At 41.6% G+C, this 16269-nt stretch overlaps 1 protein-coding gene across 1 annotated transcript in view; it reads left to right on the forward strand.

Moving 5' to 3' along the window:
• The window catches only part of TBC1D30 (TBC1 domain family member 30), an 81029-nt gene that overhangs the window by 39417 nt on the left and 25343 nt on the right, over positions 1 to 16269 (forward strand). Inside the window, exons 5-8 of the mRNA XM_014462723.2 lie at positions 9377 to 9392; positions 9891 to 9956; positions 12022 to 12147; positions 13896 to 14081. Of these exons, the coding sequence (XP_014318209.1) occupies positions 9377 to 9392; positions 9891 to 9956; positions 12022 to 12147; positions 13896 to 14081 (394 nt within the window). The remainder of the gene's footprint in view (positions 1 to 9376; positions 9393 to 9890; positions 9957 to 12021; positions 12148 to 13895; positions 14082 to 16269) is intronic.

The following is a 16269-nucleotide window of genomic DNA, read 5'->3' on the forward strand; positions in this document are numbered from 1 at the left end:
TACAATTTGATGAGTAACAATCACTTGATCAGTAAAGAGTGATGGTAAGGTGGATTGGGTGGCCGTCTCACCCGCTGTGGTCCTCAAGCAGCGTCCATGCCGGCCTTGTTTCCTCTGCAGGCCGACGGCCGGTGACATCTTTTGCTATTTGAAAAACAATATTCCAGACATGATTAAGAAACCATGACTCACACAATAACTATAATAGCAGGCTTGTGCCACGGCTGCTGTTAGGGCATTGTATTTTAGTGCCCATTTAATTATGTTTGCTATAAATGTTGGCAGTCTTGGTTTTCCTCTCTAATGTAAACAAAATAATATTATGGAATTCCCCGGCTAGTTATTGCTATAATAATAGAAACTCTTTAAAACTTTATTTTCTAGTTTCAACTTCTGTGTAAGTTTAGAATGGGACATTTTTAAGGAAGCTTTATTTTTTTAAAAGAAAAACGAGTCAGTTTTTGCTTATAATAAATCTAAGAGAGGTGAAATAGAATTTTCATCTTGAAAGTAAACAAGCTTGTGACTACTAGTAAAAAGAGGAACTGAAGAAGGATTTGGGAGAGAGGCCCTGCTGTCAGTCATGACATGTCTGAGTGGGCTAGCAGGCTAGGTCCAGGACTTTGGCTTTGGCCGTCCCGGAATTCGATTTCCTCAGCTCACTGAGAGTTGAGTGAACTCAGGGGTATTGACTACTGTTAACTGGTGAGTATGTTTCCCTCCTCTGTGGCAAAGTTTCTATGGGAAGTGAAATGACAATCAAAAGTCTGCACGGTGAGCATGGAGTCAGAGCCAAAGGGACCAGATGGTCTGAGTGGCATGTCAGCCAGCCTTGGGAGCCGGGTGTCCGCGTCTGCTCCCCAGAGGCAGTGTTGGAGAGCAGAGGGCCTGGCTCCTCCTCTTGGCGGGCAAGGCTGTCTTTCCTGCTGGCCCAGTGCAGGCAGCTGGGCGTGAATAGCCTCTCTTGTTAAAATAGAACACAAACCCTCTGAGGTTTGAGCAGATGAGAACTCGGGAAGACGAGACTGTGCATGCAGTTACCAGCTTGTTTTCCAGAATTCCACCTCTCCTTCCAGTTTTCTGTCTTTGATTCTGGGGGTTCATCACCCTCTTCACCCCAGGGGCCTGTTGTGCCTTGTAAAAAATTGGCCAAAGCCAAGCACCCGACCTCTTTCTATTATTGAGATGGACCAGAAGAGTGAATGGACATCTTATTAAAATGAGGAGAAAGCTAACGGGAAACAAACATGTACCAAACCTATAAAATCATCAGGCTGGCCGGCCAGTATGGGTCAGTGGTTGAGAGCATCAACCTATGAACTAGGAGGTCACAGTTTGATTCCAGGTCAGGGCACATGCCCGGGTGGTGGGCTCAATCCCCAGTAGGGGGCATGCAGGAGGCAGCTGATCAATGATTCTCATCATTGATGTTTCTATCTCTCTCCCTCTCTTATCCTCTCTGAAATCAATAAAAATATATTTTAAAAAATAATCATGCTGATGAAGGATAGATTTCTCCATGTGAGCGTGGTGTGGAACCTATGCCAGTTAGTCACGACCAAGTTAAACGATGACTTCATCTTCTGAAATGATGAGGCAGAGCGCTGCCTCTTTCAAAGCATCTTTACCTCGGGCAGGCAGAACTGCGTAGTTTACACATCCCTTATCCACCTGATTTATTTCTGCAGATGACTAATCTCATTTTAACAGATTCTTATATATGAAATGTATATTTCATGCTTAGGGTTGTACCATTTCTGACATTGTCCTTAAATTCTGGGGGCACTTCACAAAACCCAGAATGTACTGATTACAAAATAAGTATGCCAGTGTTATTAGAATGACTTCTTTATTTATTAATTTTTTTTTAGCTCTTTCAGAGTATCATTAGGAATACATTTAAAAAATATTCAACACTTTTAAATCAATAACAGCCATTGGTTTTGATGCTCAAATTGTTCCATCCTTGGCCAACAGAAGCCTATGCATGTGGCTCCTGTGTCCTTTTGAGATGACCCCATTAGTTTGGGAGCACTTGCTTCCTTTCTGAGCTCATCAAGATGTTTCAGGTTCATCTTGCACTTTCTCTGGCCCAGATCTGGGATCAGTCACACTTCCAAAGAGCCCTTGGTTCTTTTTAGTGGGGAATTGTTTTTGAGACCACAACCTGGGTGCTGTGGGTGTTCATAGCTGCTTGGTTGTCCTTACTTTTAAACCTATCCGTGGATACATATGTATTTTTTAAAAGATTTAAGAAAAACTTTTTTTTTGTATGCTTGTATTTTCTGTTACACTGAAAACATCTTGGTTCCTTTTGACATTACCATAATTATTTATTTGCTTCGTCTATGGTATATATAAGAATAAAAAAAAATAGCCCTAATCTGTTTGGCTCAGTGGATAGAGCGTCGGCTTGCGGACTGAAAGGTCCCAGGTTCGATTCCGGTCAAGGGCATGTACCTTGGTTGCAGGCACATCCCCAGTAGGAGGTGTGCAGGAGGCAGCTGATCGATGTTTCTCTCATCTATGTTTCTAACTCTCTCCTCTCCCTTCCTCTCTGTAAAGAATAAATAAAATTTAAGAAAAGAATTAAAAAACAACTCCAATATTACCAATGACAAGAATACTACTGAATGAAATGTAAGACTTTGTTGCATTTCTATTTGCTTTGGAATCACCATTCATGTTCAGTCGTAACACTGTATTCTAAAGCAACTTATATTTTTCTGTGTTCTTATGTCATGAAAGAAATATCCCATTGAGTTCATTCATTTCCAATTTTTAGGGGTTTCTTTTATTTATTTTATTAATATAACTTGAGTCAAAGCTATGTTATGTAAGGCACATCCAGAGAAGGCTCAGTTTTCCATTCTTGTCTCTTAAGACCACACTGTTCTCTCCCACATAAATGGTCTTTTTAAAAATTTTTATTTTTCAAATAAGTTTACATTCAAAATTATTTTGTATTAGTTTCAGGTATACAGCATAGTGGTTAATCATATTCTATACAAAGTGGTCCCCTGATATTTCAAGTATCCACCTTGCACCAAATATAATTATTACAATATTATTGACTACATTCCCTATGCTGTATTTTATATCCCCATGAATATTTTGTAACTACCAATTTGTAGTTTTTAATCCATTCATGCTCTGGCAACCATCAGACTGTTCTCTGTATTTATGAGTCTGTTTCTATTTTGTTTGTTCATTTATTTTGCTCTTTAGATTATAAACACAAGTAAAATCATATGGTATTTGTCTTGCTCTCACTAATTCACTTAGCATGATACTATCTAGGCCCATTTCATGCTCTCACAAATATTAAGATTTCATTTCTTTTTATGGCTGAGTGATATTCCATTGCATGTATGTAGCACAGCTTTTTCATCCACTCGTCTATGGATGGGCACTTGGGTTGCTTCCATATCTTGGCTATTGTAAATAACATTGCAGTGAATACAGAGGTGTAGATAGTCTTTCAAATTAGTGTTTTGGGTTTCTCTGGATATATACCAAGAAGTGGAATTGCTGGGTCATAAGGCAGTTCCATTATTTATTTATTTTTTTTAATTTTAATTTTATTTTTTTAAAAATATATTTTATTGATTTTTTACAGAGAGGAAGGGAGAGAGATAGAGAGTTAGAAACATCAATGAGAGAGAAACATCGATCAGCTGCCTCCTGCACATCTCCTACTGGGGATGTGCCCGGAACCCAGGTACATGCCCCTGACCGGAATCGAACCTGGGACCCTTCAGTCCACAGGACGACACTCTATCCACTGAGCCAAACCGGTTTTGGCCCATTTTTTATTTTTTAAGGAACCTTCATTCTGTTTTCCATAGTGGCTGCATTCCCAATCTGCATTCCCACCAACAGTGCACCAGGGTTCCCTTTTCTCCACATCCTCTCCACACTTGTTTGTTGATTTATTGATGATAGCCATTCTGACAGGCGGGAGGAGATCTCATTGTGGCTTTAATTTTCATTTCTCTGATGATTAGTGACTTGGAGCATCTTTTCATATGTCTATTGGCCATCTGTACGTCCTCTTTGGAGAATGTCTATTCAAGTCCTGCAGCCATTTTTAACTTGCATTATTTGTGGGGTGTTTTTTTTTGGTGTTGAGTTGTATGAGTGCTTTATAAATTTTGGATATTAACCCTTTATCAGATATATCCCACATAAATATTCTTTAAATTAGTTTTTGGTTTATCCACCTAGTGTTCCTTTTTTTGATGTTAGCAAATACAAATGTATTTGTATTTCCCCCCACATCCTTTCCTTCCTCATTCTTCATTTTTTTAATATATATTTTTTATTGATTTCAGAGAGGAAGGGAGAGGGAGAGATAGAAACATCAATGATGAGAGGGAATCATTGATTGGCTGCCTCCTGCACGCCCCCTACTGGGGATCAAGCCCGCAACCAGGGTATGTGCCCCTGACCAGAATCGAACAGGACCCTTCGGTCTGCAGGCTGATGCTCTATCCAGTGAGCCAAACCGGCCAGGGCTTCATTCATTTTTTATGACTAACATTTCACTGGTGAGTGCCGTAATTTAAGAATGCTTTTAAAAAACACACAGTAATGATACTTAGTTCTGAACTACTGAATCGGATCTCTAGCTGGAGATGAGGAAGCACTTTAAAAAAACAAAAACAAAACTGCTTTTAATTGGGAACACTTCTTTTTATCTTGAAACCCATACTTCCAAAGATAAAGAACCAGCTCTGTGGTAGAGCATTATTGATGTTTCATCTCTACCTTCCTCCCAGAAATCAATACAAATATATATTTTTTAAAAGATAAAGACCATTTATTATTACCATTTTTTAAGTGTGCTCGCTGTGCCTCTCTAAGCTGCCAGCAAAGAGTTCAAAACAATTTGGGATGAAGCTCGGGCTTCGCCATGTGGCAGCCTCTGGATGACCTCCCTTCCGACGCTGCTCGGGTGGAGGGGGCACTTGCATCTCACTGGTGTTCTGCACCGGGGATTCCTCCCTTTGGTGCCCACTCCATCCCCTCCCAGACTTTGTGAGAAGCTCGGAAATCTCTGTTGCTGCTTCTGGTTCCTGAGCGCAGTTGCTCACCCGCCCGCTCGGGGTTTCCGAGCTCCGAAGCTCGGCTGCTCCCGGGCCCTAGAGCCGCCCCTTCCGCGCACAGTGATGCCCGCATTGGGGGCGGGAGCGCCGCCTTCTCTCCTGCGCGCTCCGCCCTCCTCCCCGCCCCAAGCCCTCTCCAGCCTCAGCCGTGCGGCTCCGGCTCCGCACTGCAGATGCCTGCTGGCCGCCTGGCGCTCGTAGGCTCCGGCGGTGCCCCGCAGGTCCCCTCCAGCCCCGAGCACTGGCGGCACTCACGCTATTCCCGAGGGACCCTCGACTGAGCAGACTCGGAGCCTCCCGAGCAGCCTCTGCGCTGGTGGCGGGGCAGGCGGGTACCTAGGTGGACTGTGGCTGCACCGGAGCCCGGGGCGCTCCTGGATGCGGCAGGACAAACTGCCCGGCTCCCTGAGGCGCGGAGGGAGATGCCTGAAGCGGCAGGGCGGCGGCGGCGGCGGCGTGGGCACCATCCTGAGCAATGTGCTCAAGAAGCGCAGCTGCATCTCCCGGACCGCGCCCCGGCTGCTCTGCACGCTGGAGCCGGGTGAGGACCCTGGGCTGCAGAGGGGGCACCGGACACTAGCGCGGCGCCCCGGGAGCTGGGGCTGCTCACGCCTCTGCCTCAGCCGGGCTCTGCCTAGGCCCGGGAGAGCCCGCGGGCCGCCGAGCGGGGGGTACCGGGTGCGGGGTACCGCGGCTTGGCGCAGGCGGGGCTGGGTCAACCTGGGAGGGCAGATCGCAGAGCAAGCAGGGCCTGGGCGGAGGCAGCGGCCTCCCAAGGCGCGGAGGACCCGCAGCTTCGCTCGCAGCCCTAGGGCCCCCGCTCCCGCGGCCTGTGCGTGGTCTGGTCCTGCCTGTGCCCCGAGCTGGGCAAGTGCTGGAGCCTGCCCGGGCTGCCTGAGGCCGCGCTACCAATTGTGCGCCAGGCTCATTTGAAAGAGGTGGAGAAAAGCACCGGTTTGATACTTCGGGTCTGAGGGGAAGGCAGTAGATTCGAAGGGAAAATCGGCGGGGGGTGGGGGTGGGCGGTAAGGGGAGGAATTTGCTGAGGGTCCCGCGGCGTGAGTGTGGGGTCAGCTCGCCTGGAGCTTCTGGTGTGTTTGTCCGAGTTCGGAGCGGGCAGGAAACACTTCTGCAGCCCGGAGATCCCTTCTTACAGGTGAAGTCTGGGAGCGCACCTGACTGTGCCAGGCTGGGCCCTTTTTGCTGTCAGCCTGTGTTTACACATCCCTGCTTCTCCAGGCTGCATAACTCGGCGCCTGCTCCACCCTCCGGCATCCCTCCCCGGGGCTCATGAGCCCGGCCCTGGCGCGGGAGCCTGGGCTCAGAGCTTTCTGGCAAGGGTGGCCGCAGAGGGAGCCAGCTGCGCTCGCCCGGCGCTTGGCACTCTTCCGTCCCTTGAGGGGCACCAGCTGGGTTCCAGGCGGGTTCGACCTCCCCCAGCCCCTGCCTCCCAGCGCCTTCGGAGACCTGCTAGCCTGAGGCTGCAGGGGCGAATCTGCCGAGGCACTGAGCCCCCAAAGGGTGGAAAGCGTGGCTGCCTTTCCGAAGCTCGTGGTTCCTTTGTTTTTCTCCCCAAGGAAGTGTCTAGTTACAGAGACTGTAGTGTTTATTCACCGTCTTACTTTACCCTTAAAAAAAAAAATCTCCTTCCCACATTAGAAGTGTTTTGTATTTCTGAACCCGGAACAGCTGTGATGATCAGATGAAACATAAACCTCCTTTCTTCCCTCCCCGCCTCCCCGCATTCATTCAGTTAGACGAGTCGATGAAAATGACCTGATTTCAGCTTTTGCCGACAGGCAGCAAATGATCAATTCTAGTTCAAGCCTGTGACTCATTTCTGACCAGGAGAAAATAGTTGTGGTTTTGACTGACTAACGCAGCTGGATTACAGCACCGCCTGGTACTCGGCAGGACTCTCGGCAGGTGCTCCGAACAAGTCCGGGGAGCATATTGGGGACTACATCCAGGGAATCCGGGCTTTTAGGTCGATAGAAATCATTCCGTGCGGACCGAACTTCCTGGTCTTTGTTACACGACCAAAGCAAACGTCATGATTAGACCTCCTCCATTCAGCACCCAGGGTCTGGACAGCAACCTCACCGCCGGGTGTGTTCCAGCCTTAAATCCTGCGCTGGAGCCGCAGGCACTCTTGTGGCCATTGCATCATTGCTTGGCACTGAGGCCTGGGCTTCATTTAAACCAGCTCACAGAGAGGGAGAATCTGTGGGGGTGCTGGATATATATTGGGGGAAGAAAATGTTATCTACCCAGACAGAGTATGGTTTTGAACCCGAAGCTTTGAAAAGAACTATCTTGGGCTTCTCTACCACAGCTTGACTTTAGAAATGTGAGGCCCCTCTCATGTACTCACAGCCTTCTTCCCGGACTCCACGAAGGGCATCTGCATGCTCTCCTGGGCTTGGGCAAGTCAGACACATCTCTTTCCAGCTTCTTGACTCCATATATACCAGCATGTTTTTAAAAAGACTGGTCTACTTTATTATTATAATTTTGCAAATTCTGAAGATTGTTCCTACCCGCGTACCAGCTCTACGTAGTTGTGGAGAGGTTTTCAGTACGCCTAATCTGCTATCAACATCTTAGAAGCAAACATTTCATCATAAATGACAATCATTTAGAACTGAATGCTATGGCTAATGTTTGGTATATCTTGATCCTTGAACTTTCAAGTCATGTCTTTTAAAAAGTGACTTAAAATGTAATTTCATTGATTTTGAAATTGTAGGAAAAGAAAATGTAGCATTTTTAGATTTGATTATACTATTTTTTTAAAACACAACTTAAGTAGGAATAAAAATTGTCATTTAATTTTACCTTAATAACGACAGCACATATGCTTCTAACATGGAATTCTGAATTAAAAGAAGCCCAATATACATATCAAACATATAGTCTTTATGTATTCTCCTATTTATGTACTTCAATTCCATAGATTTGGGATTTGGAACAGAGAAGTTCCAAAATAAACTTAAAACTTTGGAACTTTATCTAAAGTTGTAGGTAACTTAGCATTAGAGTTCAGTTATATTTTTAGCTTGTAGTCTATAACTAAACATACAAACTTTTTTTTCTCCAATAGCTAAGTTTATTAAGACAGAATTTAAAAACAAGAAATCTCCGTTTCTCTCTCATCGATGTTTCTAACTATCTATCTCTCTCCCTTCCTCTCTGTAAAAAATCAATAAAATATATTAAAAAAACAACAACTTTGGAACTTTATCTAAAGTTGTAGGTAACTTAGCATTAGAGTTCAGTTATATTTTTAGCTTGTAGTCTATAACTAAACATACCAACTTTTTTTCTCCAATAGCTAAGTTTATTAAGACAGAATTTAAAAACAGGAAATCTCCAATAGGACTACTAAGGATTCCATAAGTGGGAGGGCAGTGATATTATTTTTATAACTTTTGATATTCCACTGACATTTCCCTAATAGACATAATCCACTCAAATGCGCTAGAAAACAAATTCTGTAAGTAGAGAATTCTCTTCCTAAGTTTTATAAATATTAATGATATAGTGCTAGATGATTTACAGTTAATCATCACAACTATCTATTGAGATAGGTATTATTTATCCTAATTTTTAAAGATAAAGAATTGAGACTGCCCTAGCCAGTGTGGCTCAGTGGATAGAGCATTGGCCTGTGGACCAAAGGGTCCCAGGTTCGATTCTGGTCAAGGGCACATACCTTGGTTGCAGGCTCCTCCCCAGCCTGGAGCCTGATTGGAGCATATGCAGGAAGCAACCAATTGATGTGTTTCTCTCACATCGATGTTTCTCTCTGTCTTTCCCTCTCTCTTCCACTCTCTAAAAATCAATGGAAAAATATCCTTCGGTGAGGATTTAAAAAAGGAAAAAAGAAATGAGACTGAGGCAGGTTAAATTATTTATTTGACTCTAGAAACCAAAGTTGAATGGAGGTCTAACTCCAAGCCTGTGATTTTTTTAAAAAATGTATTTGTTTTTTGGTTTGGCACTACTCCAGACAGCTGTGGAAACCACCATCTTATGGGAAAAGCTCCATTCTATTGCTATAGGTTATTTTTTTCTATAGTAACAACCAATATTCTTTTTCTTTAACAAAATTGACTAAAAATTAGTAAAAGTTTAAAAAACTTCATGATGGTTCAGTTAATTTTTACTTCTATTTTTGATGTAACTTATTTTCTCCCAAAATAACAGTTATGTGTTTTTCTAGGAATTTGTCCATTTCCTCCAGGTTGTCTAGTTTGTTGGAGTAGAAATGGTTTTCAGCAGGTAACTTTGTTTGGTTTTGATAATACTCTTCTTTTGGGGTATCTACAGGGTATAATATACTGAGATGCATTCTCAAAATGGGAAAACTTTGACAAGCATAAGAAGACAAATCATTTTTAAAAATACAGATGACGCTTGGGTTTATACTTACCATGAAAATTTTTGTACTTTCTATTAATGGTGCAAGTGTGAAAAAAAATTACAAAACCAAACACCTGTTATTCTGAATCCATAGTACATGTTTTGGTTTCTGAACCAGTGCTTCCCAATTATTTTTCGTGGATTGCAAATGGATCACAGGTGTGTTAAGGGTGCTAAGGTGGGGCTTGGGGCAGGCATAGTCCTCACACCAGTCATATCGGCTGGAAGAAGTTGACTGTTACCCAGTGTACTGTACAGAGTTTATGCTCTACAGATGTCAGGATGAAAAAAAAAGATTGAAAAGTGCTTACCCAGGTCAGTAGTAGCATTTTGCCAATATTTCTTCTTTGTTCCTAGTGGTATGATGCTCTCAAGGCAGTTGCCAGACTATCAACAGGAATACCAAAAGAATGGAGGAGAAAGGTAAGGAGGATTGGTAGGGCTGAAATACAAAAGGCCATCACTCTGTCCCTCTTTAAATTTCTGGAGTGTAAAAAATGATATTCTAAATTTAGTAATTTAAAACATGTCCCCTTTCATTATTCATTCATTCAATATTTATTGATTATCTGTTCTGCACCAGGTACTGTCCTAGGTACTGGGGATAGAGCAGTGGAAAGAAAAACCAGACCAAAATGTTTGTACTTATGGAGCTTACAGTGAATAAAATATATAAAGTATATCAGATGGTGATAAGTGCCATGGATAAGAATAAAGCAGAAAAATAAGTGAAACTGTGGGAAATGGCGATAAGGAGGTGGAATTTTAAACAGCAAAGTGTCATTTAAATGAGGCCTTGCAGGAGGTGAGCCGTGGGCCATGCAGCTACCCTGGGGGAAGAGTATGCCAGAAAACACTCAGGTGGGAGCATTTCAGGAATAGACAAGCAAAAGGAAGAGGACGGGGTGGCTGAAGCACAGTGAAAAGGGGGAAAGCAATAGGAGAGAGGCTCATAGAGGTAGTGTGATGGGGTTAAGAGGATGGCAGATCACGTAAGACCTTATAGGCCATAGTAGGACTTTGCTGGGTGTGAGATGGGAAGCATTGGGTAATTTTGAGCAGGGGAATTATATGATACAACTTATATTTTAAATGGACTACTTTGGCTACTAACTCGAGAATATGAGGGACAAGGACAGAAGTGGGAGGCTAGTAGAGACTTATAATTTAGGCAAGAGATGGAGAAGGGGTCTGATTCTAGATATATTTTCAAGGCTGAGTTGCCATGAATTCCTATTAGATTGAATATGAGGTAATAGGATGTCAACGGTGACTTCACGATTTTGACCTGAGCTACTGGAAGGGGAGAGTTACTGTTTACTTAGATGGGAGGAGCAGATGTGTGTGTTCATATGTGTGCATGTGTAGCTGAGGTGGTGATGGGTTAGATGATCGGCTTTGTATCTATTAAGGTTAAGATGCCTATTAGATATCTATGTTGAAGGTGTCAAGTGGACATTTGGACATATGATTCTGATGCTTAGGAGAGAAGTCTGAGTGGAGATATTAAGCAGTGATATTCCTGCTAACTATGTTCAGATACCAAAACTTGAAATGCTCTCTTACTATATCAGTTTATAGACCTAGTCTAATTCTGCTAGAATTTGAATATAAGGGGTTCCTCAAAATATACATTAAAAATGACCTTAAGAAATACATCTTTCAGCCCTAGCCGGTTTGGCTCAGTGGATAAAGCGTCGGGCTGCGGACTCAAGGGTCCCAGGTTCGATTCCGGTCAGGGGCATGTACCTTGGTTGTGGGCACATACCCAGTGGGGAGTGTGCAGGAGGCAGCTGATTGATGTTTCTCTCTCGTAGATGTTTCTAACTCTCTGTCCCTCTCCCTTCCGCTCTGTAAAAAATCAATAAAATATATTTTAAAAAAAAGAAATACATCTTTCAGAAACAGCTTTTCAGGATAATGTGTAAAAATATTCATTGACTCTAAAGACAGTTAAAAGTTATTCATTATGGGAGCTCATCTGTCGTATGTGTGTGTGAGTGTGTGTGTGTGTGTGTGTGTGTGTGTGTGTGTGTGTGTGGAGAGAGAGAGAGAGAGAGATATGATTTAGAAGCAGAGACCACCTCATGGTGAGAAAAGGCCCATTCTCCATGAAGGACCAGGTGACTATTGCTCAAGCATAGACAACAATTCAGAGCCAAGTATAACAAGCTTGTACTATAATATAGCTAATTCAATGAACTGAAGTAAAACTTGAAAAACATTTTTTAACAGTATTCCTAATGTTAGGACCATTGCTTGATACATAGTGGAACTCAACAAATATTAATTGAAATTTCAAACACATGAAAGGTCCTAATTGATGCAATTCAGTACAATACACATCTCAGGGAGGCTCTTTTGGATTTCTGCACGTGGGCTGTTTCTGGGCTAGGAACAGTTCCCATTTTCTTGTATGCAATCACTAGTCCTAGTAAAGGTGAAATTATGTATTTGACTTTAGCATCCTTCTTCATTCATATTTTAGGTTTGGTTGACCTTGGCAGATCACTATTTGCACAGCATAGCCATTGACTGGGACAAAACCTTGCGCTTCACTTTCAATGAAAGGAGTAATCCGGATGATGACTCAATGGGAATTCAGATAGTCAAGGTAATGCCCCTGAGCGGGGCCTGTTGTCCTAACTTAGAAGGAAGATTCCAAGAGCCAGACGTTTCCTGGATAGAGCATCAAGCCTTATGGTCCGAAAGTCTGTATATTTTCCGTTTCTTCTTTAGTTAATAGCTTTTTAATGAAGAACTTTGACTGTATACATTGTCTTCAAAAGTTTGTGTGTTGCCAAGTAAGAATAAAATGTTTCCATTCATATTCAGCTTATTTGTTCACATAACAGATGAATTCTTTTTTTTTTTTTTTTTTTTTTTTTTTAGCATTGATCAGCGCTGTTAACTGGATTTTCACATAAAAGTAACTGAGGAATTTAAAGTTAAGGATAGTCCTGTTATAATAATTGGGTTCTTATTAGGGTCTTTGATAATTTCTTAACTGACAATTCATGAATATAATTAGATTGACTGGTGGGCCAGTCTAATTAAACTAGCTGGTCAAGGGTCCAGGCCAGCCCTGGAGGCAGCGGTGGTTTGCCTACCTGGATCATTACAGTTGGTTAGAACCTGGTGCCAAAAGCCAACCCTGCTGATTCGATTTGATCTCACTATTACTCTCTTACATAAGCCTGTAGCACGTGGCTTTTAACTTTATATGAATACATCACAGTGTGACACTAAGCTGAGGTTTTAAAAGGAAACTTGTTTCATCTAAATTTTGGTCACCACAAGATGGCTAATGTTTTGGCAGATTTGAAGATTTTTTTTTTTTTTCTGAGGAAGTACTAACTAAAAGGAGCTACTTTCTGATCTAATTTGGTCAGTTTCAGACAAATCCTAAAAATATATTATGGAATTTTATATGGTATGCTTGAAAAGCTTTTACATTTTGACATTTCAGCTGTTTATTTGGAATTTCAGAATGTGTTTCTCACAGATGAAGTATTGTATATTTTAAATATTTTCTTTCTGTTTAAATTGCAAATTAAGGCAATGCACATTTTAGAATGATCACGTTATTAAGAAGATCTTTTTTTTTTTTTCTTTTTCTACAAGCCCCTGCCCTCCCTTACCCCCCAGTGTCTTATGTCCATTAGTTATGGTTATATAAGAAGATCTTTTATTTTATTTTTGAAGTGAATACTTTGTCAGTAAAATGACTTCAGCTCCTGAAAATCATAGTCTCTGCCTGGTAATAAAATTATGGATATTGCCCTGATCAAATGTTAAATTTTTGTCTGTTTTACACAAATTTATAAAACAATGTGGACAGAAAATTTTTCTGTTTTAGACAGAATGATTTTTCTGTCCCTCTACAATACAGGTCGCATTTTTTGCTATTTTGGTTTGCTCCTTAATACTATTTGGAGTTTTGATAGCTAAATAAGCTTTATATCCTTTTCTGTAAGAAGTAATGTTGGCATGTATCATACATATGTTGAAATGACTTGTTTTATCTGAGATATGGTATTAAATAAACTGTCAACTTATATGAAATTTTGTTAATTCTAAGTCCCTCTTTGTGTTAATTCTGGAAACACTTCAAGTAGAAAATTTGCCTGACTGCAATTCCTGTTGAAAATGTCTAAGCATATTAGAAAACATTAGGAAAAAAAGAAAAGGAATTTCTTTTGACCCATGTTGCATATACAGTTTTAAAAAACTACAGTCCATGTTTATAATCTACTTAATGCTGAGGAAAAGAAATAGCTACCGTTTTTGTTTTTATTTTTTGGTTTTGAGAGAGAGTATAGTAAGTCACTTTAAAAAATTACTGTTTTCCTCTTATTTTAGGATCTTCACCGCACAGGCTGCAGTTCTTACTGTGGCCAGGAGGCGGAGCAAGACAGGGTTGTGTTGAAGCGGGTCCTGCTGGCCTATGCCCGCTGGAACAAGAATGTTGGGTACTGCCAAGGCTTTAACATCCTGGCTGCACTAATTCTGGAAGTGGTGGAAGGCAACGAAGGGGATGCTCTGAAAGTGAGTATCAGGCTCTGAAGAAGGCAACTAAAATTCTTCAGAGAGTTAAATATTGGAACTATAATTTCTCTTCCCTGATGCCCACTTCCTTCCGAAGTGTTTGCCACGCCTTCGTAATTACCCATGATACCGTTTCCCCCAGGTTAAAGCCAGGTCAAGTGACAGACTCATGTAGCTACCAGATGTGAAGAGGATGATTAGGTGTTTAGATTCACTTAGGAGACATCTATTTTTAAAGCAAGTTAGTTATTAATTATATTAATACTTATTGTTGCATAACAAAGGAGCTGCTTAAAACAGCAAACTTGGTATTACCTCACTGTTTCTTTGAGTTAGGAATCTGGGCGTGGCTTAACTGGCTCAGAGTCACATGATTGTGGCATTCAAACTGTTGGCTGGGGTGTGGTCTCATCTGAAGGCCTGACTAGGCGGGAGCATTCACTTCCAAGTTCATTTAGGTCGTTGTTGGAAAGCTGTAATTCCTCACAGGTCTTGGACTGAGGGCCTCAGTTCCTTGCTAGCTATTGGTCAGAGCCCTTTTTTAGTTCCACTTTGTGGGGCTCACCATTGTTCAACATTCTGGTTGGTATCCCTCAATGAGCAAGAGAGTGAAAGAGAGTGAGCAACACAGAAGAGATTAGGTTACAGATTTGAAGCCAATATATCAGAAGTCATATTTCATCCTTTTCCCCACATTCTGTTCATTAGGAACCAGGCACTAGGTCCAGCCCATACTCCAGGGAAAGGGTTTATATAAGAGTGTTACTCTCAGGAGATGGGGAATCCCTAGGGTCATGGTAGAAACCGCCTACTCCACCAGTTATCCTAAATTCTGGTTGGATCTTATTAGATTGCTTTATTCTTGCATATCTGGGATGAGGTATGGAGGAGGTAGGCTGAGAGTGAATGTTTATGATGGAAGCAGATTGCTTGGAGAAAGGTTATAGAAGCGAATTATCTTTTAATCTTTGATGCCCAGGGCCTTTATTAGTAAAAAAAAAATAATAAATTCTGAAAACACTTTGAGATGGGACACTAGCAGTTTAAGCATGTAGGTCTGAATGTGATTCAGTGAATCACCAGAAATAAGTCTTCAGGAGGAAGAAAGCATTTTACACTTGGAAGATGACCACTGCCTTACTTGCTTGGGGCTATATGGGATTGTTTCTTATTTGAATCCTCAGACTGCTGTTGATTGCAATGCTTTGTGATGGTTACTTCGCCTTTGTATTCAAGAGCACCTCCCCCCACTCCCATTCTTTGTTTGACTATGGCAAACACCAGTTGTGATATTCTCAACCAGGGACTAATTCTGATATGGAAAGATAAGCAGATTTCCTCCTGGTTTTATACACATCATGGAATTAATGATAAAGCCAGCCTGACACAATCTCATTCTGTGTTCACCCTCTCACTTTTTCCATTCATGTATTTAAGGAAACAGCTTTGAAGCTACTTGTTCATCAAATAGGCAGGGGTGGACGGGGGAGGCAGTGACAAATCGAATACATGACTTTAAAACATTTTTTTTAAGAAGCAATTTTGTTTAAATAGTCCATCAGCTTTAGTTATTTTTCCCCCCAGCTTTTACTTGTATGACTATAAAATGGGAACTGCTCTATTAAAAAGCTGAAATAAACAATTCAGGTTGGGGGTGGGGTGGGAAGGTTTGGGGAAAGGGTTATGATGCCAATCAAATCATGAAAGGACTCAGTGATGGTACTTGAGAAAGTAAAAAGTCACATAAAAAGATGGATTAAATAAAGCTCAGAAACTGAATATTTAAGAAAATGAACTTTATGGAATGAAATGACATTATCATCATTTAGGAATCTGGTTAGGCATTTAATGTGCAGAGGAAGGTTGGGTTTATGAAGAAATACTTCTGATGCAAAGGAAAATATTGGCTGTTGGTGTTTTTCCAACAGCTATTTTGGCCTCTGCGAGTTGTAATTAGTAGGGAAATATATAATTTATTAAATGGAGGCAAACCATTTTCCTTGCTTTTTTGCACTTAGTAACTGTTTTATTTTTGGTGAGGTGTCTGTTAAGGTTTTTGGGCCATTTTTTAATCGAGTTTTTTTGTTTGTTTGTTTTTAAAGCTTGTTTTCTTATTATTGAGTTTTAAGAGTTCGTTGTGTATTTTGGACCACAGTCCTTTATCAGATGGATCTCTTGAAAGTATTTT

Source organism: Myotis lucifugus, unplaced genomic scaffold (genome assembly GCF_000147115.1).
Source record: "Myotis lucifugus unplaced genomic scaffold, Myoluc2.0 scaffold_189, whole genome shotgun sequence".
Taxonomy (NCBI): Eukaryota; Metazoa; Chordata; class Mammalia; order Chiroptera; family Vespertilionidae; genus Myotis; species Myotis lucifugus.